This window comes from Maniola jurtina, chromosome 15 (assembly GCF_905333055.1).
Source record: "Maniola jurtina chromosome 15, ilManJurt1.1, whole genome shotgun sequence".
Lineage (NCBI taxonomy): Eukaryota > Metazoa > Arthropoda > Insecta > Lepidoptera > Nymphalidae > Maniola > Maniola jurtina.
The window spans coordinates 5,804,782-5,828,535 of NC_060043.1; the positions used below are offsets into that span (position 1 = coordinate 5,804,782).

General features: G+C 36.0%; 1 protein-coding gene across 4 annotated transcripts in view; it reads left to right on the plus strand.

Moving 5' to 3' along the window:
- Positions 1–23,754, plus strand: part of LOC123872324 (kazrin) — a 167,319-nt gene that overhangs the window by 96,024 nt on the left and 47,541 nt on the right. For all 4 annotated transcript variants that reach the window (XM_045916537.1, XM_045916538.1, XM_045916539.1 and 1 more), the window contains one exon: positions 21,591–21,781. In XM_045916537.1, the coding sequence (XP_045772493.1) occupies positions 21,746–21,781 (36 nt within the window). In that variant the 5' untranslated portion in view covers positions 21,591–21,745. The remainder of the gene's footprint in view (positions 1–21,590; positions 21,782–23,754) is intronic.

Genomic DNA, 23,754 nt, shown 5'->3' on the forward strand with positions numbered 1-23,754 from the left:
ATTTTATGTACTCCGAAAACATGGGATAATGTTGTATAATAAATAGTAAGAAAGGTTCCAATCACGATAGTCACAATAGACTATTATAGTGAGATTGGGTCGCATTTTTAACCCCCGACCCAAAAAGAGGGGTGTTATAAGTTTGACGTGTGTATCTGTGTATCTGTCTGTGGAATCGTAGCTCCTAAACGAATTAACCGATTTTAATTTAGTTTTTTTTTTTTGTTTGAAAGGTAGCTTGATCGAGAGTGTTCTTAGCTATAATCCAAGAAAATCGGTTCAGCCGTTTGAAAGTTATCAGCTCTTTTCTAGTTACTGTAACCTTCACTTGTCGAGGGTGTTATAAATTTTTAATTTACACTTGTCAAACAAATGGAATTTTCTCTGTAACTCAAGTCTAGCTTGAAGATCATACTTAAAGAACGCATCATCAAATACTTCCTCTCTTACTCCTACTTTCCAAAAAATCGTACGTTCCATGTAACAATCATGATTTTACAATGAGAATTTCAAAGCTGACATTTCATACCCTCACCCACGGGGACGGGGGTCTGTTAATCTACCAGTTCATAAATCAAAAAGCAATCCATTTCAGATGTCATACCTATCCAATGCCACCTGGTTAGCGATGCCATTTGTCAAGCCCGACATTTCCAAGGTGCTTCGGATACGAAATGTAAAACATTGACCGATACAATATGTCGTGTATTTTTGATTGATACGGGTTTTTTAGTTGTTTCAAATACGTAAAACGTATAACAATTTTATAGTTGCTAAAATATAATTTTCATCCCCTTTTCAGTTTCGATGAAGTTAATTATAGTTGATGGAAATTGATCGAGCAGCCTTTGTTTAAAGTTCCATCGACGTGCGACGTTTAATTTGTGGTGTATGAAAGTAAAAACAAATTAATTTTACGGTAATTTTATAGCTAAAAGTGTTTAAAACACACACAAGAAAACTAAGAAAAATCGGAGTAGGCATTTTCATACCTTTTTGACCTTCCTGGGTCTTATAAATGTAGAGTCCTTGGCACCAACAGTTGATACTTATACCTACCTAATTTCTGAATTGTTCTTGTGCTCGTATACTTAGTGAGAGGTGTTCATGGCAGTATGTTAGTGATTATTCCCTTCCAGGCTAGCCAGTTTACATCTTAAACAACATACATTTTCAATCACAGGTCAGACCGTTATCAAGGGCTATCTTGTATCTGGAAAATGAAAAACTTTCGCTTTGAACAGCGGCCTCGCCACATAAAGAGCAATCGAGTACGTTGTGTTAGGCCTAAAATGATAAACACTAACGTCTTATTAATTAGAAATACATTATTATACTGCTTCCAATAATGTAGATATTGTATTTTACCTAACCTATTTGTCAATTAATTATAAACTTTAAAGCATCTACTTACTTGAATCAATTTACGATACTTTGGAAACTTAATTGAAGTTTGTTAATTATGAACTCGGTAGGTGTTAACATAGCAACGGCAAAATTGGTCTTTATAAGTTTTGAAATTCTTTACTAAGCTAAGAAATACGGATATTTTTGTATATAAAACGTTAGTAATTTAAACGTGACATTATGTAGACTTTTGTGATGGAAACCAATAATTTGGGTTTATCACTATATAAAGTCAAAGTCATTTATTCAGATTGGGTGCTATTGTACATTTTCTAATAAGTATTGTTAAATAATAATAATGTAATGGTGATAATTAATAACGTTAACTTAAAACTAAAGCTACTAAGGTTCCAAACGCGCCCAAGTCTGAGGAGATTCCACAACAAACTCAGTCGGGTATTCTTTTTTTTATTATCACCACTTTACAAAACTAAATAGTAATAATTATAAATACGAAAGTGTGTCTATCTGTTACCTATTCAGGGTCCATCCATTTAACCGATTTGAGATTTGGAACAAAAATATTCCACTATCCCGGAGACAGTCATAGGCTATATTGATCCCGGAAAATGGAAGAGTTTCTACAGGAATGAAAAAAAAAACCAAATCCACGAAGTCAAAATTATTGCTCAACTAGTTAACTATAAATAAATTATTCTCAAATAAAATCCTATTTATTAAACCATAGCCCTCTCTATAGACAAGCTTTACAGAACTTAATAACTAGGAGTAGGTACCTTAATAGCTTAAACGTGGCCGTTGTACAGCACCATAAATACTTGAATTTAAGCCTCCTACTCAATATAATATTATGCATAGAGCTATAGCGGCCTTTGTCTCTCCTTATTGCTACCAGCAACAATTAAAACATTTTCCAGAGAAAAATAAAGAATAGATAACTAATCTATACTAATATTGTAAATTCGCGTGTGTCTGTCTATCTGTCTGTAACATTTTCACAGTCCATCCGAATTTGACAAAAATCGGTACAGGGATAGCTTGCATACCGAGAGCGGATATAGGCTACTTTTTAATCCGGAAAAATCAAAAGGTTGGAGGATTTTCAAAAAACCGAAATGACGGCCATCACCTAGTCTTTGAACAAACCTGATTGTAGAATAGCCGTAACTCTCACTCTCATCTCACTACAACACCTGTGGTGGTAGGATAGTGTCCGCTTAGTTGCGCAACCAAGGACACCAGGTGAGGTACCCTCCATAGATCTGTTGTTGACAGCGCGACTGCTTGCGCCACCACTGGCATCTTAGTGGACAGGGCACTAATCTCTATCGAAATCATTTGCATTTCTTCAGTCTGATTCGACCAACTCGTGCTGCTGACATTATTTAAATAATTTACTTATATTACGTTCTGAAAAATGTGCCTTTTAGCGGCATAAATTACACACGGTAATGCGATATTTACGAGTTACGAGAGATGATATATTCGGAGCTGGCGTCAATTTTCCATTTTATATTGCTTCGTTTTTTAGTAGTAAGTGATTGATGTCTTTCCGAAGAAGGCACGTAATATAAAACCGACGGAAAGCAATCTCGGGAATGCTGTTAGTTTCGTACCGCTTCTCGTTGCTCGCCAACTCGTTTCTAGTTGTTATGTTTCTGTATGTTCAAGCGAAAATAGACCTTGTAGTTTTATGATGTGCAAACGACATTCAACCTAAGGGTGTAAAAGGGTTTTATGATCGATGTTTTATACACACACTATCGTAATGACGAAATGGCTAAAAGAGTAAATAATAGCACATAATACGGAGCTTCATACGGAGTTATCATGTCACGTGAACGCCTAGTTAGCAAGTTGTATTGTTAGCTGAACAAAGTTTAGAGCAGCGACGCGGTTCGCGCTGACAGTTTATATCTCGAATTGAGCTCGAAGTTTTAGGCGCTTGGGATCTCTTGTTATTTCAGTGATACCAACTAATTGTCTCCTTAACATTGAATTTTAGTCAAAATAACTTGTAGTTAATATAGTATATATTAAATATACGATTTTTAATGGTGGATTTATGTTGACCATCAAGTAGGTACTGGTCCTGCGCTTGTACAGAATATCGAATGAATCATGAAAGAATCATATTATACTTATTGTGGTATTGTAGTACAGTTGTGTAACATCTAATTCATTCCATACATAATGACAGTTGCCTGGTATGCTTTGTGCACAGACAAAATCAAAAAATTGGCAGTCAATGGGATCTGCTGATGTAAGTGACTATAAAATAACAGTGTTTTATTAGATTTTCAAATTAATTGTACTTAGTATAAAAAATTATAGGTATCTATCGATATTAATAGGTATCTATATATTATATTATAGTAGGTATCTAACGTGTAACCGTCACACTTATACCTACAGATATATAGCATGTCGGTAATGCGACCTTGAAGTTTTTACCCATCCCACAATCGTCAAAATATGCGACTATTTAAAAAAGTTTTCACTTTAATACATAGGTAGGTACCTACATACGCGTGATTAGACGATACATAATATTTGTACAGAATTAACATGATTCTCTTACCTGATCTCTAATAAAGGTTCCAATCAATTTAGACAAATAAATAAAATAAAATAAAATTCTTTAAATTGCTTAATTCATTAAATTGGATCACTTTCGATCGTAGCTACACAAACGTGTTTTCATAACACTTTGCGTCGTTGAAAATTTTAAAATCCATTAACGTTATTGGCAAATAGTTACACTGTGACGAGCATCGTTATTTTCTCACTTCAGTTCACCCTGTTATTTATTATGAAATTACAATTTAACAGGGATAAAATTTTACCTCGACCTACCACCCTACCGGCAAAGCCGTGCCGTCAAGCGATTTAGCGTTCTGGTACGATTGGTAGAGACCATAGATATGTATAGAGACCAAAGGAATTTACAGATGCCGTGTAGAGTTTAGGGTTGAAAACTGCCATTCCAGGTTAGCCCGTTTCCTTCTTAGACTGCATCATCACTTACCACCAGGTGAGATTGTAGTCAAGGGCTAACTTATACGAGATAGCTGAATAAAAAAACATCGTGCGGGTCGATTTCTGCTTAAATTCTGTTTTTCCATGGAACTAAAAGTTTGCGTGTGCGTGCAGCTCCATACAATTTTCTTATGTCACGGAGTTCGGAGGATAAAAACGCGCGGTAAAAATTAAGGACTGGTGAAAATTGTGAAAAAAAAAGTGTGGGCTTACCCTAAGTTAGAAATACTTAGCCATCTCCACATGGCAAGTTATTTTTGGGCCCAATTTCATCAAGAATGGCTTAGCGGCTGGTCACGAAAAGTTAATCGACAGACATACACAATTTAAATCTTATAATATCAGTATGGATAGTACAAATTATACTTTTATTCTAATTTTTTTTTAATTGGTAGCAGACATGTAGCAGATGATTTTAGTCAAAATACTAATACACTACTATACTACATATTATAGTTGTTCGTGGTTATTACTTATTCCTCATTTCATTTTCGCCTTAGATATGCGAATACCTACCTAGGTAGACAGAATATTTAAATCTTTGAAGTGTGAATATTATAAGGAACTGCGAAAATGGTAGTAGTGGAGCAGATTTCGTCACTGCTACACTACTTGGAGAGCCATCCCGGTGACTGCAACCTGCAACCGCACCCGTGACGGGGCAAAGCCTGGCTAAGCGGTGTTCGCAGGCCAGGCTTGACCAGATCGAGGCTAAAATGCAGACGCAATTTTGGCTCAAGCCCAGGCGACAGAAAACTTGGATGCAGCAATTGTCAGACTGGGGACTGCAACAAACCAAAACCAATCTGCTGCTAGGCTGGCTGCAGCAATTGAGAAGTTTGCTGCTGCATTTAGCAGGACAGCAGGGGGAGCAGGAGTTGCATTTCCCTCGAAAAAGGTTGCCTTTTTATTCATTTAATATTTAAAAACAATTTAGGTCATTATATTATATTGAATAAACAGTAGTTTGTTTTCAGAAATGTCGCACAAAACAGCTATCAGGATCAGAATCTGATGACTACATTCAATGTACAATTTAGTGTCTGTTCAAAGAAATTAAATGGAAAATACTCTGGTAATGGTGTCAGATCAGCAAATTATTATTATTATCAATTACTATGCTTGGAGTTTCCAATATTAATCTAATCAAATATTGAATAGAAACAGACATTACATTGTGGAATTCCATGGTATTTAAAGAAAAAATAATATTCTTATGTTTCACTATAATCACTAAACAGTTATGCGGATTATAGGAAAGAAATATTATTTTTTCTTTAAAAATCTAATCAAAGTCTAGTCAAAATTCAAAATCATTTATTTCAATTATTTATTATTAACTTCATGCATTTCTCCACAGCCTGTTGATGAGAGCCTGCTGCAGCACCCTACCTTCAAGCAGACCTTGGTTAACTCGATGGCTTTGTGAATGCTGTACTTCAATAGCACTTTCCAACTCGGCCCTTGAATTGTGTTCATCCTAAAATATACAATAATGTTGTTTAATTCATAATATTATTACTCTTATATATTAAGGATATTTTACTCTTTTTTATGTTAAATGAATAAACATATTTGTGGGAATTAGTTTTTTTTTTTTAAGAATTAATAAACAAAAATTAAATCACATGCCCGTTGCAGAAGAAGAGCTTCCACAGGCATGAGTGGAGGCACGTGCTTTGGTCCGAACGATAGCGTTGTTGAGTATCAACCGCGTTGGCCAATTCCAAAATATTCCATCTTATTCTAGACATTATGCCTAGGTGTTCACCTTACAACGTAGAAAGATAACTTTACAACTAAGTACCCAAACTATTGCTAAATATGATGTAAAACCCTTGTAAAACCAAACAAACACTGGCATAAAAGCAATGACAGCACAATGGCGCATCAATGATAGTTCAATGGCGATCCAATGGTCATTGCAACTGTCAAACTATTAGCAGACTACGCTTAAATTCGATCATTGACTTGTCATTAAGTACGGGACTACCAATTATTTACAATTGTGTCATTGAAGTGTCAGTGGCACGCCATCGGAAAACAATTGTGACGCCATTGAATTAGTAGACTACCAAAATTGCTAAAAGTAACAATTAAGATGTCATTGATAGACAACTGAAACACAATTGCAATAGTAGACTTGGGGCCCAGATGGCATTGGATAGCTGGTACACACTGACCTCTATTAATGTATATACGCTGGACTTGCGATTGCTGGCCTGTTTTCGAACAAATTGCTTATTAGTTATTACCATTTTCGCGTTCATAGCAGCAGTGAGCGTCATGTGAGTGTATTTGGAACTAAATGTTAGTGTTGAGACATCTGTCAACATAGTTTCAACACGAGGACCGTTTGATACAAAATGTCAATTCAAATCCCGGTACACTTTCTGGGGTGCTTTGAATCAGCACAAAAAGTAGCTGTCATTTTGTGTGGCACAGCTTTTCCAGCGCATTGTGTATGTCCATTTCAGTGCTAGTATGTCATCCGAATTGGATTGTCTTATGATTTATGAACTGAGAGGCTCAATCCTACGTTGCGACAGTTTGAAATGATACTTTGGGCTTATGTTTTTGAAACTCTCAGAAATATGAAATAGATTGGAAAGGGAATAAGTTTATTCTGAATTTAAGGGACTAAGATTACTTTATGTTCTACAATATTACAGATATTTCAAGCATTAAAATCTATTATAGGTACCTATGTAATAATGTAATAATGTACATTATGCTATTTTTATGTCATTTTATTTTAAATAATTTACAACACTACTACTGCTCACTGTTACAACCCCATTTCATTATCATATCATAAAGATTTCTTATTTTAAAACGTTGAATGAGGATATTTTTGTACATTTTAAATTCTTAGGAGATGGTCAGAGTTTGTATCAAAGCTCTCTAAATCGTAGCAAAGATCTACGCGGGTTACGACGTAGCAGTGGAAAGCTGCTACTTCGGAACTGAATCTGAGACCGAAACCTATAATTTCGAAAAAAGAATAATTCACAAATTGCTAGATTTTGCCCGTGACTTCGTCCACGTTGTATAGGATTTTTAGGTAGGTTCGTTAGATAGAGAAGAGTTTATGTCCTTAAGCTATTTTTGTACCAAACGTCAAAATCGGGACGGGGTGGGCTGTCAAAAACCTAGCAGATAGACAGATAGACACACTCTCGTAGTAAAGATGGAATAAAAAAAATTGATACAATTAAAACCCCAATCCAGGACAGACGAGACGTCCAGCAAGAATTCATACGTGTCAGAGATCGTCAAATTCCACTATGTTAAACAATTATGCTAAACATACTAGCAGAAACGACTGTATCATGTTATTTATGTTACAAAGTCACGTTCTCACCTAGTTAACGAGCTATGTGTATAGAAGCGAAACAAACTTTTGGTATAGCAACACAACTCGTGCTGACGGCACCTCTCAGAACTATGTTCTTTTCGCCCTACCTATACAAAATCTGTTAGAACTTAGCTCTTAATACCTTTTACTTAGTAATATCATATTTTCTACGTCTACGATCGGACTCTATAAGCAACCATTTAGGCAACTAAGATAAAATATGTATAGAAATAAAGACAATTTCAAAGTTTGCTATTCAAATTATTTATGTCACGTAATTTGTGTCATTAAATAAGTGTAACTAGATAAAACCTAAAATGCAGTATTAACACATATACTTACTAGTTAATTTCTACGCCATTAGTAAGTATGGAATAGACACATCTTTCAACCGCCTTTCACCATTTTATTCAACTTTATGTTCCTTTTCAAAATATAATCATCATCATGATCAACTCATCGCCACTCCTGCTTCTACTGAGCACGGATCTTCTCTCAGAATGAGGAGATTTTAGGCCACAGTCCACCATAACCAAGTGCAGATTGGCAGACTTCATACACATTTTATAACATCATGTAGAACTTTTAGACTTGCAGGTTTCCTCACGATGTTTTCCTTCACCGTATCCCCCCGTACACACTATGCCCGTGTGGCATGGGAAGGAGCGAGGAACGGAGAGAGAGACGTAGTGTGGTCGCGTTACTCGCATGTTTCTCGTTCACGCCCATCGCTCCCTATTTTTAACCCCTGACCCAAAAAGAGGGGTGTTATAAGTTTGACGTGTGTATCTGTGTATCTGTCTGTGGCATCGTAGTTCCTAAACTAATAAACCGATTTTAATTTAATTTTTTTGTTTGAAAGGTGGCTCGATCGAGAGTATTCTTAGCTATATTCCAAGAAAATCGGTTCAGCCGTTTGAAAGTTATCAGCTCTTTTCTAGTAACTGTATGTAACCTTCACTTGTCGGCGGGGGTGTTATAAATTTTTAATTTACACTTGTATCTAAAGTCTTTGGAAAATGCCAGTTCTACCACATTTATATGCTTTATTTTATCCAATAAAGTTACAGTTACGAAGTCACGTACCAACCTAGGTGAGCGAAACAAAGTTTCAGAATATACTCTGAGCACAAACTTTTGCCGCGTATCTCCTTAAATGTTGTTTCATACTGAAATTCAGCCTTTACCGACATCATCCACAGCTCATTTAACTCAACTAACGAGCATATGTGTTCCTCTTAAGAACTTCTTTAAAAAAAGTATAAGTAGGTACCTATATACTTTGTACAATGTTACTCTGGAGTCTTGAAATATTAGTGAATAAAACAGTGTTTCAAAGTCGCTGGTCGTTTCTTTCTATGCGGGGGGGCAATAGTAGAGAAACTTTCAGCGTTTATAAAATAACGAAGGTCTGGCAGGCGCTGGCTCTTAGGCCACTAACTAAATATCATCCTTTCAGCTGGAAACTTTTAATTACGTCCATGTAGTTCAATAAAAGTTAGAATGGTGGCGTCAAAATTACCTGGCAACAAAATACCTCGTTCACATTGCTTTGAGTCATAAAAATTTCAAATTCTATTAAACCTCACGGGTCGTTACTGGGGGCTGTTTTATTACTTGCGGTTGATAACGCTTTCATTATTAAAACCGTTTTAGTCAAATTGTGTATTTGAGCGCAACAGTAGTACCTTTGTACTTATGTACACTTATCTAATTAATCTACTAGGAGATGCCTGTCACTTCGTCCACGTGTGAGAACTCTTTTTTCTGGGATAAAAAGTAGCATATGCATCAGTTTCCGGGACGCAAGCTATTTTTTTACCAAATTTCATAAAAATCGGTTAAACGGATGGACTTTTAAGAATCTTGTGGGAAATCCTTAATACTAATTTAATAAAGGTAGCATACAGACAGACATACACGCTTTCACAATTATAATAGCTACTAGCTGATGCCCGCGACTTTGTTCACGTGGATTTAGGCTTTAAAATCCCGTGGGAACACTTTGATTTTCGGATATAAAAAGTAGCCTGTCTCTCCCCAGGTCTATAGTCTTTATACCACATGCAAAAATATCACGTCAATCGGTTGCTCGTTGCTCCGTTGCGACGTGAGTGAAGGATAAACCAACAAACAAACACACTTTCGCATTTATAATACACATTAGTAGTGATTAGCATGAAAGTATGGAGAAATACAATATATAATTCAAGTAGGTACTTATGGATTATTCGAAGCACACGACAGTAGGTAGGTACTACGTTCGCAAGATGATATGCAAGGAGCTATCAGACTCTCGCGTTAACTAAACTAATATTCGGATCTGATGATAGACGTGTGGCTGCATATTTGTGGTATTAAGATTATTTGCGCTTCATTATAGGCGACTTGGTTATTTAAGCATGTTTACTTGCAAATACGTGTCTTCAATATTCGATACAGTGGTATTTTTGATATCAATCATCCACATTAAGTCAACGAGACAATATTATAATGAAAATTTTCGCTGCAATCGCTGACTCACTACTGAGAACCGGTAACTCTCAGAATGAAGAAGGTATGATGACTTCAGACACTTAAGAAAATTATGAAGAATTCTCCATAATTGAGAATGGCATGCAAGTTTCCTTATGATGTTTTCCTTCGACGTTAAAGGAAGGTATATAATTATTCAAAACGTAGGTGCATACCTACTTAGCTCCGAAAAAATTGAGGTGCATGCCTCCAAACGGAAAATGGAGCGCAGAACTCCTTTGCAACATAGTTTTACGAGGCCATACTGACAGATATTTGTGTATAGAGCATGTGAAAATGTAGAGTGAATGACAAGTTTCTTGTATGCTAATCAGTTTAATTAAATTTTCAGGTTAAAATGATTCTGAATAGATAGATAAATATATCATTCAGTTAGAGGAGCCTTCTAAATACAATTTCATCTACTTATTTGCAGTTGCGTCCTATTTAGTATATTCCTCTATACCCCATCTGCAATTCTATGTTACAAACCGATATTAGACATGTGCAAGTGCATGCATATTTGAGATATTAAATCATTATTTGCACTGCCACAGATATTCTACGAGGATAATGGTTGGGTTTGTATCGCAACGATATTAATATTCTCAGAACATATTCTCGTTCAATATATTATTATTGCAAAACGATGAAGCCCGGTTATTATGCTATAAGATCTGGTATAAATGGGTTCGAATCGCTCGTAATCTCTCGTAATTTAATTTCATTGATATTTATACGGAATTGATAGATAATTCTATGAGACTTTTATACACTGCATCCGATTCTTAGCCCTGAATTCTCTAACCGAAGTAGCTGTAGTACCTACTATTTGAATGAATTCCGTACTAGATCCTTTTATTTTATGACTTCGGATAACGAAATTCGGATCTAGTGCGCAACTAGGTACCTACTACGGCTACTTCGTATCAAAAATTCTCGGATTTGGATCGGATACAATGCGTAAAAAGCCTAATCTACGTTGAAAGGCCCAATAATATTAGGTCCACGCCTGATCATCTCCGAAGTACATAAAAAAGTCCTAACTCACTGGCTAAGTCATCAACGCTCAATCCAAACCTATAGACTAGGAAGTTGAAATTTTGCACAGAGGTTCCCTTTGAATAATGAAGACGAGGAATACGGCCGGGTTTTTCGGAATTCCCACTGCTACTATTCATAATCGCGTGTCATTGTATCAATCACGCGCTCATTTCAGTCAAACTAAGTATATTATTAACTTGATTGTCTGTCTATCGTCTCCATCCGATCGTGTCAATATATGATATAGTGTCCTTGACAGATTTTCCAAACTATTAGTGTTTTACGGTTTACCTATCACGATATGTGGTGATTATCGCGCTTTCATGCTGTTCGGTTAGTTTCAAATCGTCAATTCTATCACGCATCAAAACTTTTTTATCAAAATACCTTTTACAAAGTTATATAATATATAACAATAAATGGTGATTCCAGCCAAAACCATATACCTAAGTACTATTTATTTGCTGAAAGTCCTCTTCTTTTTCCCCTTTGATAGTAATGCAGTGGATTCTTATACTTGATACTCTTGGCATGTATAATATTTAGATAAAATTTTTGGCTAATTTTTGAAAATAAAAAGGGCCCAGTGAAAGCCTGTTCATTGTAATTTCCGAAGAAATACCTTATTACTTGCACACAGGTTTGGAACAAAAATCCTGCTTGTTTTTTAAAGAACAAAACATTATATTTAAAATGGATAGTCTAAAAACATGTTTTAAACTGTTTTTATAAATTTTTTTTGTTTAAAACAATGTCGACTCTGCTTGCACATTATGATAAAGCAAAGCACATTTTAATAATTACACTTATTTCATTTGCGAATCTTTTCTAAACAGCAATATTATAATCTCAAGTAGGTATCTATTTACCTGGCAGTAAAAAGAACAAAAAGATATCCTTTTTCTCTATGCACATACAGAGCTTTGATCATCCTGGTAGCCTCAGGCGATATAATCGCTGGTCCTGTTAAAACATTCAAAAGATTCCTCTGCATCTGGAAATTGGGCTAATGGAAGTTGGAAGGCGAAATACGGCTTCAATTTTTGTGTTCGTAATATTAAGTAAAAACCGGTCAAGTTGGAGTCAAATTCTCTCCCACCCAACAAGATATAACACTATAGGTATATACTTTTAATTTTTTTTAATTTTCATGGCAATCATGTTGAAATTCACCATCTTAGTTTTTTTTATTATTCGGTGTTAACGTGGCAATAGAAATACACTCTGAAAAATTGAACTCCCTACCTATTACGGTTTATGAGATAGAGCCCGCTGAACGAACGGATGGACAGCGGAGACCTAGTATTAAAGTCCCGTTGGCACTGTTCAAGAACCCTAACAATCGCATCGCTAGTTGCGAAAAACCGGTAATTTTAGCTCTAGAAAATAGAACAAATCATGGAAGAAATTATCTCCATAACTTTTTCACGATAGACGTACTGACCTGCTTTCTTCTGGATTTTTAAAAGAGTTTGTACAAAGAACCTCTGTTTTATTTTATTCAAGCAATAAAAAGAATTCCTACAAATATTGTCTTATAAGTTGTATATTAATATGTTATGCGTACAGTTGTCCATTAACTGTATACATACAATCAATATATACAAGGGACTTTATTAATTACATGTTTACAAAGGAATTCATAAATATATTGAGTACTGAGAAATAAACGGTCTTCGATCGATAGAATTTAATCAAGATGATCGCATTGACAATGACGAATAGGTACGTTTATGTTTATTATGATGAATGGAATCATTAGGAAACAATAGCCAACCTAAAGCTGTTTATCGATAGCTAGCTTTGGTTGATGTAGTAAGTATATCAGAAACATAAGCATGGTTGATGGTAGTAATTATATCAGAAACATAAGCATTATTATCTAGGCAAGCGCGCTCCATCTTAGGCTACATCTCTTTCAGCTCTCATCTGTTGCCAGCAGGTCTAAAGGCAGCCAAGAAAAAAAAAACATTCCAACAAATCACAACAACAATTTTTACCTACAGTTGTTAAAGTTTTAATTCAATATACAGTCGATATACGGTAAAGGTGGACAGTTACCGCACAAAAAAAATTAGCCTCAGAAAATAACTTTTTAAAGGTTTACGTAATGTCCCTACTTATATGTATATAAATAAATATGTATTTATCACTTTAGGTTTGCTATGTAAAGTTGTAAAAGTACTCTAATTAAAAATTAGTTTCGTAACAGCCTTTAAGTCGGGAAAAGTTCGTTGGTCGGAAAGTTTCTCCTACACACATGTTATAACTTACAAAGTTGCTGGTCCGCTCTTGGCGCCTTGAATACTTTATAGCTTAATTAAAATATGCTTACTATAAGCGCATGCATATTATGAGTTATTCATTATGTAAATGTAGGTAGATGTCATGATGAAAGTCATGTAATAGGTACGACATCCCGAGATCCACCTCTATCGAAGTTATTCAAGAATACGACTATCTTGGTCGCATACGAAAGATTCCAAACCATCTTCTTACCAATAATACTGTTTTTTAGGGTTCTGTAACTCAAAAGGAAAAACGGAACCCTTATAGGATCACTTTGTTGTCTGTCTGTCTGTCTGTCTGTCTGTCCGTCTGTCCGTCCGTCCGTCCGCCCGTCGTGTCTGTCAAGAAAACCTACTTCCCGTTGACCTAGAATCATGAAATTTGGCAGGTAGGTAGGTCTTATAGCACAAGTAAAAGAAATAAATCTGAAAACTGTGAATATGTGGTTACATCATTAAAAAAAAATTAAAATGTGTTTCAATTTTCAAAGTAAGATAACTCCAAGTGGGGTATACCTGTACATTCTAGAACAGATTTTTGTTTATTTTTATGCATGATAGTTTCTGATATATCGTGCAAAATGTCGGAAAAAATACTGTACTGCACTGTACAGTACGAGTACTGAACCCTCGGTGCGCAAGTCTGACTCGCACTTGACAGCTGCAGCATAAAATGATACGTGAATCTTGCTTATATCGAAGTTTACTGGGAATGCCGTCAAAGGGAGTTGGTTCCACTATTTGCATATAGGTATGTGAAACGATTGATCTGGTAGGTATAACGGATGGTCGGACTTTAGGTAGCAGGCAAACAAGTTTTCAAATGCACTCTACGAATGTTTGCTATTACTGGAACCGACTCTCCTTCACTACAGAAAGAATACCCTTCTGAGCTTGTTGTAGGCTCTTCCCAGAATTGCAGAGCGCAATTGGAACCCGCGTAACTTTAGACCTCATTCGCACAAAACGGACTTTAAAAACCGTTCAAATAGAACAAATGCATTCCCAAGTATCTGTTCAAACGTCAACGCTTTTTTAACGCGCACTTTGTGTTTTCATCGCTACGCCGGGTTTTAACGCAACGCTTTTTTAACGCTCGTGCGAATTAGGGCTTAGTTTTAAGTTTACGTAATTAATTATCCATCTTACAACAGCAACTGCCAATCAAAAAGTGTACAATGGTACCCAATTTGAATAAATTATTTGGCTTTGACTTTGACCATACTTTGATATGATTATATTATTTCTATTCAATTAGCGGCAAAACTATCCCAAAGAACAAAGCATTGGCTGTCAGCCTCTGCAACTATACTTAAAGTTCACCTGCTCCCTGCTCGTTTGAAAGAAATCTAAGAATAGTGCTGACAATTCTTTTCACGAGCGTCATCAGTGAATGGTCTTCGCATATTGAAGACTCGACACCGACTCTACTCCGACTCGACTTAAAAGAAAGAAGTGTTACCACGCGTGGTTCACTAATTGTTGAATGAATGAATGAATTAAATTTGTTTCATATGGAACAGCATGATAATTTATGTCAAGACTCTACTAATGATATGGAAAGCATGAAAATTTCACCATAAGAAACACGACCTATAGCTCATTTTCAATGCTTTATTGTGAGTCGAATCAAGGCATCGAGTCTGTGAAGTGCGAAGAACTGAATCCAGTTCTGGCCTAAATAATTCAGTACTTTTACGAAGTTCCTTACCTATCAACTCAAAAATTAGTTCAATGTAACCGGGGCAACTCGTACCTCGTACCGGGGAAACTTTTTTATGGAAATTTAGGAAAATGTGACCTGATTTTTAATGATACCGCAATCGCTTTGATGAACGCTGTATACGTGTTGAATTTGCATAAAAGGTGCTCTTAAAATATATGTCAGGAAAATTGAGGGTGGCTTGCTCTTTTTGTGTGGGTGCCGCTTCATTACAGTACAAAATACACAAACTCTGCTCTTAGTTACAACTTTTGCAATACAGTGAGTGTAGAATTGATTTGGTTACTTTGGGTGTCACTATCATTATTTGTCGGTATGTATTATATTATAAAACAAAGACAAGTACCTTTGTTTTTACAATCTCAGACACTACGAATAACAACAGCTAGTTATTCGCTGCTACTAGTAGGATTTTCCATTCGGTTTTCACCAACGAATAGACTGATCTACTCAAAAACAGCGCTGATTTTATATCGAGTTTCCTTGGTTTGGTTTGCATAACAACACCCAAAGTCTAACAGCATAGATCACTCGAACGTGCTCTGTAACGTAAATCACCTCACCAAACTCACCTTATTTAATTTGGAGATTTGGTTATCCTGACGAATCAAGGAATGCAAACACTTTAAAGGTAATCGCATACCCTGAGATGACCCGCGATTGAGGCGCAAAAGCCGCAAGCCTTGCTCACATATTGTTCTCATTTAAATATTAACTAATCAAGCTCAATGAAGTTTCCGTCCGTCCTCAACCTTCCGTGAAAATGTGTAGTTTCGTTAAGTAGGTTAGTATCATTGAGCCCGTGTAACTTTTAATCTACACTTAACAGGGCTCTTTCCGTCACTCGCTTCATACAATCGCAGTTCCAATTTCATTTGAATATTAAGCAACCAAAGTCCATGAAATTTTGCAGACATATTCTATAAACTAATATCTGTGTCTGTGGTGTTTTAGATTTTTCTAAAAATATGTAGTTTTAAAATTACAGGGGCTCAAAGATTTGTATGTAATTTTTTAAGACCGCGTAACTTTGAAACCGAATATTTTAACAGAAATCTGGAAAATCACAGACATAGATATTAGTTTCTAGAATATGTCTGCAAAATTTCATGGACTTTGGTTGACTACAACGTTTGTATGAAGCGAGTGACGGAGAGACCCCTCTTAAAGAGGGGTCTCTTAAATATTCCTTGCTACACAGTTTTAGAGACGTTTGGAAAACCACACAGTCATTAATTTCTAGAACTTATTTTACAAAATTTCACTGAGTTTGATACGCTAATAATATTGAAACAAACTAGGTTTGTTTGAAGAGTGCTACGGATATACGTCGAAGCAACAGCATGCGACAATACGGCATACTAAAAATGAAAACATAAACAGCATGCGGCAATCTATTGCATGCTGAGATGACATTTTGCTGTATAAATAAATATTATGGCAAGTCCGACAGTCTGCTGGCGATTTTCATGCCGCCCCATAGCACGCCGCAATGTCGTACTATGGTGGTCTGGCGTAGTTTTGCGCCCCAAGCGGTTCTTGGGGTCTAGTGCATCTTTTCGTCGTAAGCGGTCTCCTTAAGGTATTAATTTGCGAAGGTCTGTTCCAGTATTGGCCGCAAAATTGATTAAAATTTCAACAGCGCGCGAGATCTCGACGTGTACTTTTTTAATAAATTTCCGCTAGAAAATGCTTTCAGGCTTTTGGAATCGTGGCTACGCATTGATTTATGTTTTTACTCTTGGATCAATGTTTGCGAACGCACCGGTAATTGGTTTTCAGTGAGTTTTATTAGTAACTATGGCACTAATAATAACTTATAGGTAATAATACGCAAGCTAATGTCTTTCTTAGAGCATTTATGTTACTTTGAGAGATTTAGGTGTGTCAAAAATTACCGATGAAAATTCGGGAGTACTTGACTACAAGTTAAATAGGATTAGAATGATAACTATGTACCTAGTTATAGAAAATATTCAATTTTCTTAAAAGTACCTATTCTAAGAGAGAGAGCATTTTAGAAACAGTTGTGAAATTGAATGAAAGACGTATTTTATCCATGGAAGTCAACGTTCCAACCACAAGTGGGTGGAAAATTGTGCCACGTCAGTGAATCACTCGTCAGGTAAAAATGTAATTGCCCCGTCAATCATTCTGTGGGCTGAATTGTATTGCAGTAAAGCAAAAAAAGAATCTCACTATTTCTGTGACCACCGTTGAGGTGTATAGGCAATACGAGTAGGTATGTCGAAAATAGATTTTTTTTTTTATTTGAAAATGGAGGTGAACTAATTTGGAAAAAATAAGACTATCAAATAAGTATAAGTAATATAAAAAATAATTACTAATAGTATTTAGATGACTGACATCATCATCATTATGATTTACCCATCGTTGGTTCACTACAGAGCACGGGTCTCATATTCTGAGTATGAGAAGGAATCAGGTATTGATGATGGAAACGCCATAGAGTGTTCTATGAATTTAGGACATAGTCCACTACGCTAGCCAAGTGACAGGACATTATGGTGAACTCTCAGGCAAGCCGGTTTTGCCGTTAGAACAAGAGACATTTGATTGCTTAAAACGCACATAACTCTGAAAAGTTAGAAGTGCATGCCCTGGATCGAACCCCCAACCTCCCGAATAAGACGGTGGACGGTGGACTTCCTAACCATTAGGCTATCGTAGAATGGGTTTATTTATAAGGCTACAAGGTTTAGTTCGCAATCATCATCATTATGATGACATCGGTAAATGATGGTAATGAGATAAAAACTAAAGGATTAATTTGCAATTGGTACCTACTCTATAATAAAAAGGATGACATTGTGTTCGGTCGATGAGGTCGGTGAATTTTAGATTTTCGGAGCGAGAACCTCAGTCCGTAGAAGGACGTCACGTCAACGTTAAGACCTTTTTGTGTACGATGACAGCCAAGCCGCCTGAAAGGGTTTACTGGAGGTTTACTGAGTGTTTTCATTACACTTCATAAAAGAAAATAAGGCACTTAGGTGACGGTAAATCATTTAAGTACGGTGGAAACTTGGAAAAACTGTTTTTCGACTACCACTTTAGTTTAAGAAAATTGGTATGTCTCGAGGTAAGTTAGTATAAAATTACTATAATATAGCATTATAGATAATGCAAGAATGACTTGCTCTACTGAAGTCCAAATAGCAAAATTCTTAAACATTACATTGAAATTATATTTGCGTTGTATTCCTCATTGCGAAGGGTAGTGAACGTTTCCAAATATTACATTCAATTAATCACTTAATATTTTGAGTTTTCTTGGGATAATAATGCCGTGGGTTCAGATAAATTCGCATAAAATTCGACTAAAGAGATCGAGATCTCGACTCTACGTTTTGCATTTAGTATTGTCAGAATTTACGTTAGTTAGTTATCTACGTTTTACAGTTAGTATTGTTAGTATAGTAGTTGCATTCTTCATTATTATAATCGAGGCTTAACATGAAACAGACGTAGAAAATTTTGAAATTCCCAATGCGACGTTTGCCTATGTTTCGAATTCTAGATACCTTTTCCGTGCACAACCTTCTTCAAACCTTCTTCACTCCAAAAAGACAGATGTTAGAAATATTGGCATAATTTAACGTAAACTTGTTCTGTCGTACATATACCTTCTTCTCGATCAGCTCTATTGTATAAGATTAGCTTTTTTATTCCAATACAAATTAGCCCTTGATGACGATTTCACTTGGTGGTAAGTGATGATGCAGTCTAAGACGGGAACGGTATAACTTGGAAGTGATATGACAGTTTAATTGAACCCATACCTCTGATTGGTTTCTACGCAGCATCTTACCGGAATCGCTTGGCAGTACGGCTTTGCCGGTATGTCGGTAATTAGTTTCTTCCATCTTTGTTAGTCTAGAGTTTAAGACGTCGGCCTACGTGGATGGAAAGTTCTGTTCGGGCGGTCAGAGGTCCGATCCCGGGCACCTCTAACTGTTCAGAGTTATGTGCGTTGTAAGCAATTAATTAATATCACTTGCTTTAACGGTGAAGGAAAATATCGTGAGGAAACTTGCTTGCCTGAGAGTTCTCCATAATGTTCTCATCCGCACTTGGCCAGCGTGGTGGATTACGGCCGAACTCTTTTCATTCGGAGAGGAGACCTGTGCTCAGTAATGAGCCAGCGATGGGTTGATGATGCCGATCAAAGATTTTTTGTTTTGAGAAATTAGGCGATAATTTTATATTGTGCCAGTTTTACCGTTGTTTGAATGTTTACTATTGTTGCCGTTGTATGGTGTTTTGTAGTCCTTTTATTGCTTCAGAACGCCACAGCGGCTTTGTTGCCCAGATATTTAAATAAATGTATGTATGTACGACCGCCGTAAAAAGAAGATTTTATTGGCTGGAAAGGCGTCTGTTTTATTGAAACAACAAATAATATTATGGAATCAAATGGAAATCACTTTAATTTTATTTAACGGAATACATAATATTTACCTTAAAATCGAAAGGAAGAGAGGGGATTTTTCATGCAAACAAGATAACCCAGATTTATTATTGAGGTCAGGTTGGCAGTATTTTGTTAATTTTGCAGTTCTGATACGATGCCAAAATAAAAGTATATATCTACACTTGCTATCATTTCTGAGGAAGTTGTTAAAAGACGAGATTCATGAGCGTAATTTCAATATGCTCAGATTTTAAATAAAGTCTGAAAAAAGTACTTGGACCTAGATCGTGAGAAAATTGATTAAAAAGAATCCGATTAATCCATGTTAAACATGACTAACATGTTTAACATGGATTACCCAGATTAAAAGAGATATTACCCAGGTTAAACTTAATTAATAATTAATTATTATTTCCTTTTCTTTTAGTACAAAGCGTTATGCATGTACTTTAAATACTAGAAGTAGAACGACAATATTGCAACGGGATGGTATTTGAACATTTTTGATTTTAATCCACTGCACCGCTTACAATAAAAACGCGTTTACAGCAAAAGGCAATTGAAATTCTTTTTAATTCGAAGAATAAAAACTGTAACAATGCTGTTATCGCACATTGATGCCCACTTGGCTGATAGACTTGACCCAGTTAGTGGCGTAACGAGCAATTTTTAATTAAACTTCGTTCCTTCCCGTGGTCTTAAATTCATTTCACTGGTAACAATAAAATTGTGATGAAATTACCTTCTTGAATTGAAAAAAATCTTAAGTCACTTTTCAGTTTTAATCACCGCATAGTGCTTTTTATACATTTTTTCGTAGTTCAAGGATGCTTTTCTTACAAAAAGTTTGCTGGAAATATAACATTTCTACGAGGACAACGGTTAACCTAAAAAAGTCATTATTATAATCGGCGTGCAATGAATTATATACATAAAAAATTATCATAAGTAGCCCATTAAAAATAAATAATTATCCAAAAACGCTGATACAACTGACTTTTATTTATAAACAGAAGGCTAAACACAAATTCCCATATTTCTAGTCTCCGATAACCATGTCGGAGGATTGCTAGCGAAACATACATTTTATAAAAAATTAAAAAAATGAAATATACCATCTTTCATGGCCTATTTAATTACTTCCGGAGATGGATTTTTCAAAAATCCTAATTTGTACTCAGATACGTTATACTAAAGAGTTCCTGTGGATAATTTCGCGCTTCTTTCTATACTCGTTGGTTAGCTGTGCGTCGTGAGTCAGTTAGTCAGTAGTTATTCTCATCGCAAGGGCATAGGCAACGGAGGTTGTTAAAAAACTCTAACATCTTAAAAACTTGGATGGTTCCCGAGATGTTGCCGATGGTAATGTTACCATCAATCGGGCACACGGCTAGTACTTATATACTCGTATCATAAAATATATTAAACTAGAGGATGCCCGCGACTTCGTCCGCGTGGATTTAGATTTTTATAGATCCCGTGGGAACTGTTTAATTTTCCGGGATAAAGAGTTGCCTATTTCGATTAGAGAGACGAAAGCTACTTCGGTACCCATACAAATCGGTTAAGTGGCTAGGTCTTTAGGAATCCCGCGGGAACTCTTTGATTTTCCGGGATAAAAAGTAGCCTATGTCCGTCCCCTGAATATAAGTTAACCCTGTACCAAATTTCGTCAGAATTGGTTACACTGTTGGGCCGTGAAAAGGTAGCAGACAGACAGACAGACAGATAGACAGACAGACAAACTTTCGCATTTATAATATTAGTATGGAAGTATGGATATCCTATATTAGTAATTTATATGAGTTTTCTTTGTTGCAGATTGGTTCCACTCAAGCTCTTAAGGACATAAAGGGGCGACTGTAACTAAGTGGAATAGTTCAACAATATAGGGGATAGTTTGACGTTCGGGCTCGCCTGCCACCATGAGGGGAGGTTCGGGAGGATAGCATGATAGCGCCTGCCACGGCGGCCTGATGGCGCTTGTGCGCCGGATACTAGGCGACGCCCAGGTAAATATTTTGATTAGACCAACACGTTTTATCAGTATCACTACTTATGTTATAAATGCAAAAGTGTGTTTTATTGATTTGTCAATACAATCACGCCGCGACGGAGCAACGGATGGACTTTATTGCTTGCATGGATATAGTTAAAGAACTGGGAAGTGACATATCCCCGAAATTAAAGAGTTTCTACGTGATTTTCAAAAGCCTCAATCCACGCGGACATCGCCGTAACATTTATGTGCAACTAACTGCACACAAGTGTAAATTAAAAATTTATAACACCCCCGACAAGTGGTTACAGTAACTAGAAAAGATCTGGTAACTTTCAAACGGCTGAACCGATTTTCTTGGATTATAGCTAAGAACACTCTCGATCAAGCCACCTTTCAAACAAAAAAAAAAAACTAAATTAAAATCGGTTCATTAGTTTAGGAGCTACGATGCCATAGACAGATACACAGATACACACGTCAAACTTATAACACCCCTTTTTTTTGGGTTGGGGGTTAATAAATGACGATAGACGTCACTGCTGGACTTAGGTCTCTTGTACTGGACTTCCATACGATAGGTACATTTATGCACATGGTACATGTAATGCATACTAATGATGTATAACTTACCTCAGGAATATGAATAAGTGAAAAATTTTAAGGTCAAAATCCCCTTAGTCGTTGAAATTTCAAGTCTAAACGCACCAAAATCGGCTTTAAACTACGCCACAATTTAATCATGGCCACTGGCTTTATGTACGCGATACCCCGTAATTATATGCTTCCATGTCGAAGTTTCATCGAAGTGTTAACATCGATTACAAAGTTGGTTTCATTCAGGTAATTCGCCTTTCCGTAGCTATTAAACTTGCCGATTGAAGTGACTATTACGGGAAGGTAAAAGGTCATTATGGGAAATGAATAGGACCTTTTTCAGGTGGACCGTAAGCAATGATTTCAAGTTTCTACAAACAGTAAATTAAAGGTTAAACCTATTAAAACAGGGTTCTCTAGCGAGGTCTCTTGTTTCCGAACCGCTACGGCGTAGAGGTCGCCTATACGATTTTCTTGATCGTGCATAAACTTAGATCAAGAGGGATGAAATTGGTTTTCTGAATATCTTTAATATTACATGTCGGTTTGTTTTGACCTATAAAATTTTCATAATTGCATTCAATAAGTTACGAAAACTACCTTTTGAGTAGCTATTTTTAAATGTTTTGTTTAATTTTTGTAAATATTAATTTTTAGTGATAAGTTTTTATATTTAACTGTATGTTTGTTAATCCAAATAAAGTTACTAATAAGGTTCGTATTAACGAGAGAGCTACGTTGCTGATGTTTTTTTCGTAATGCAAAAAAAGTGTATTGTATTTCCTGCAAACACTCTAAGTACATATATTTTTAAGTAGGTAGGTAGATAATAATATATGTTTTATTCAAAAGTTAACTTATTGTTATGTCCCATTTCCCTTAAATACTTAGATTGTCGGAGGTGATTGTATAGTGATAAGATAACACTGCCTTATTTTTGTCTCAAACACATAGACCTATAAACTACTCTCATGTTATATGTATTCCTGTATGTTCTAAGATCCATACTTAATATTATAAATGCGATAGTGTGTCTGCGATTCTGACGAAATTTTGTACAGGGTTAGCTTATATCCCGGGGACGGACATAGGCAACTTTTTATCCCGGAAAATCAAAGAGTTCCCACGGGATTCCTAAAAACCCATCCCTTAACCGATTTGTATGAGGTACCGAGGTAACTTGCGTACCTGTAATTGACATAGGCATTTTATCCCGGAAAATCAAACAGTTCCCACGGGATCTTTAGAAACCTGAATCCACGTGGACGTTCTCTAATAATAAATACTTCTTTGTCTGTATCTATCTAAGAAAATGATACAGTCAATACGCAATCTTCACTTCTTACGCACTCATAAATATCATATGAATAGCCCTGTAAATAAAGTCAA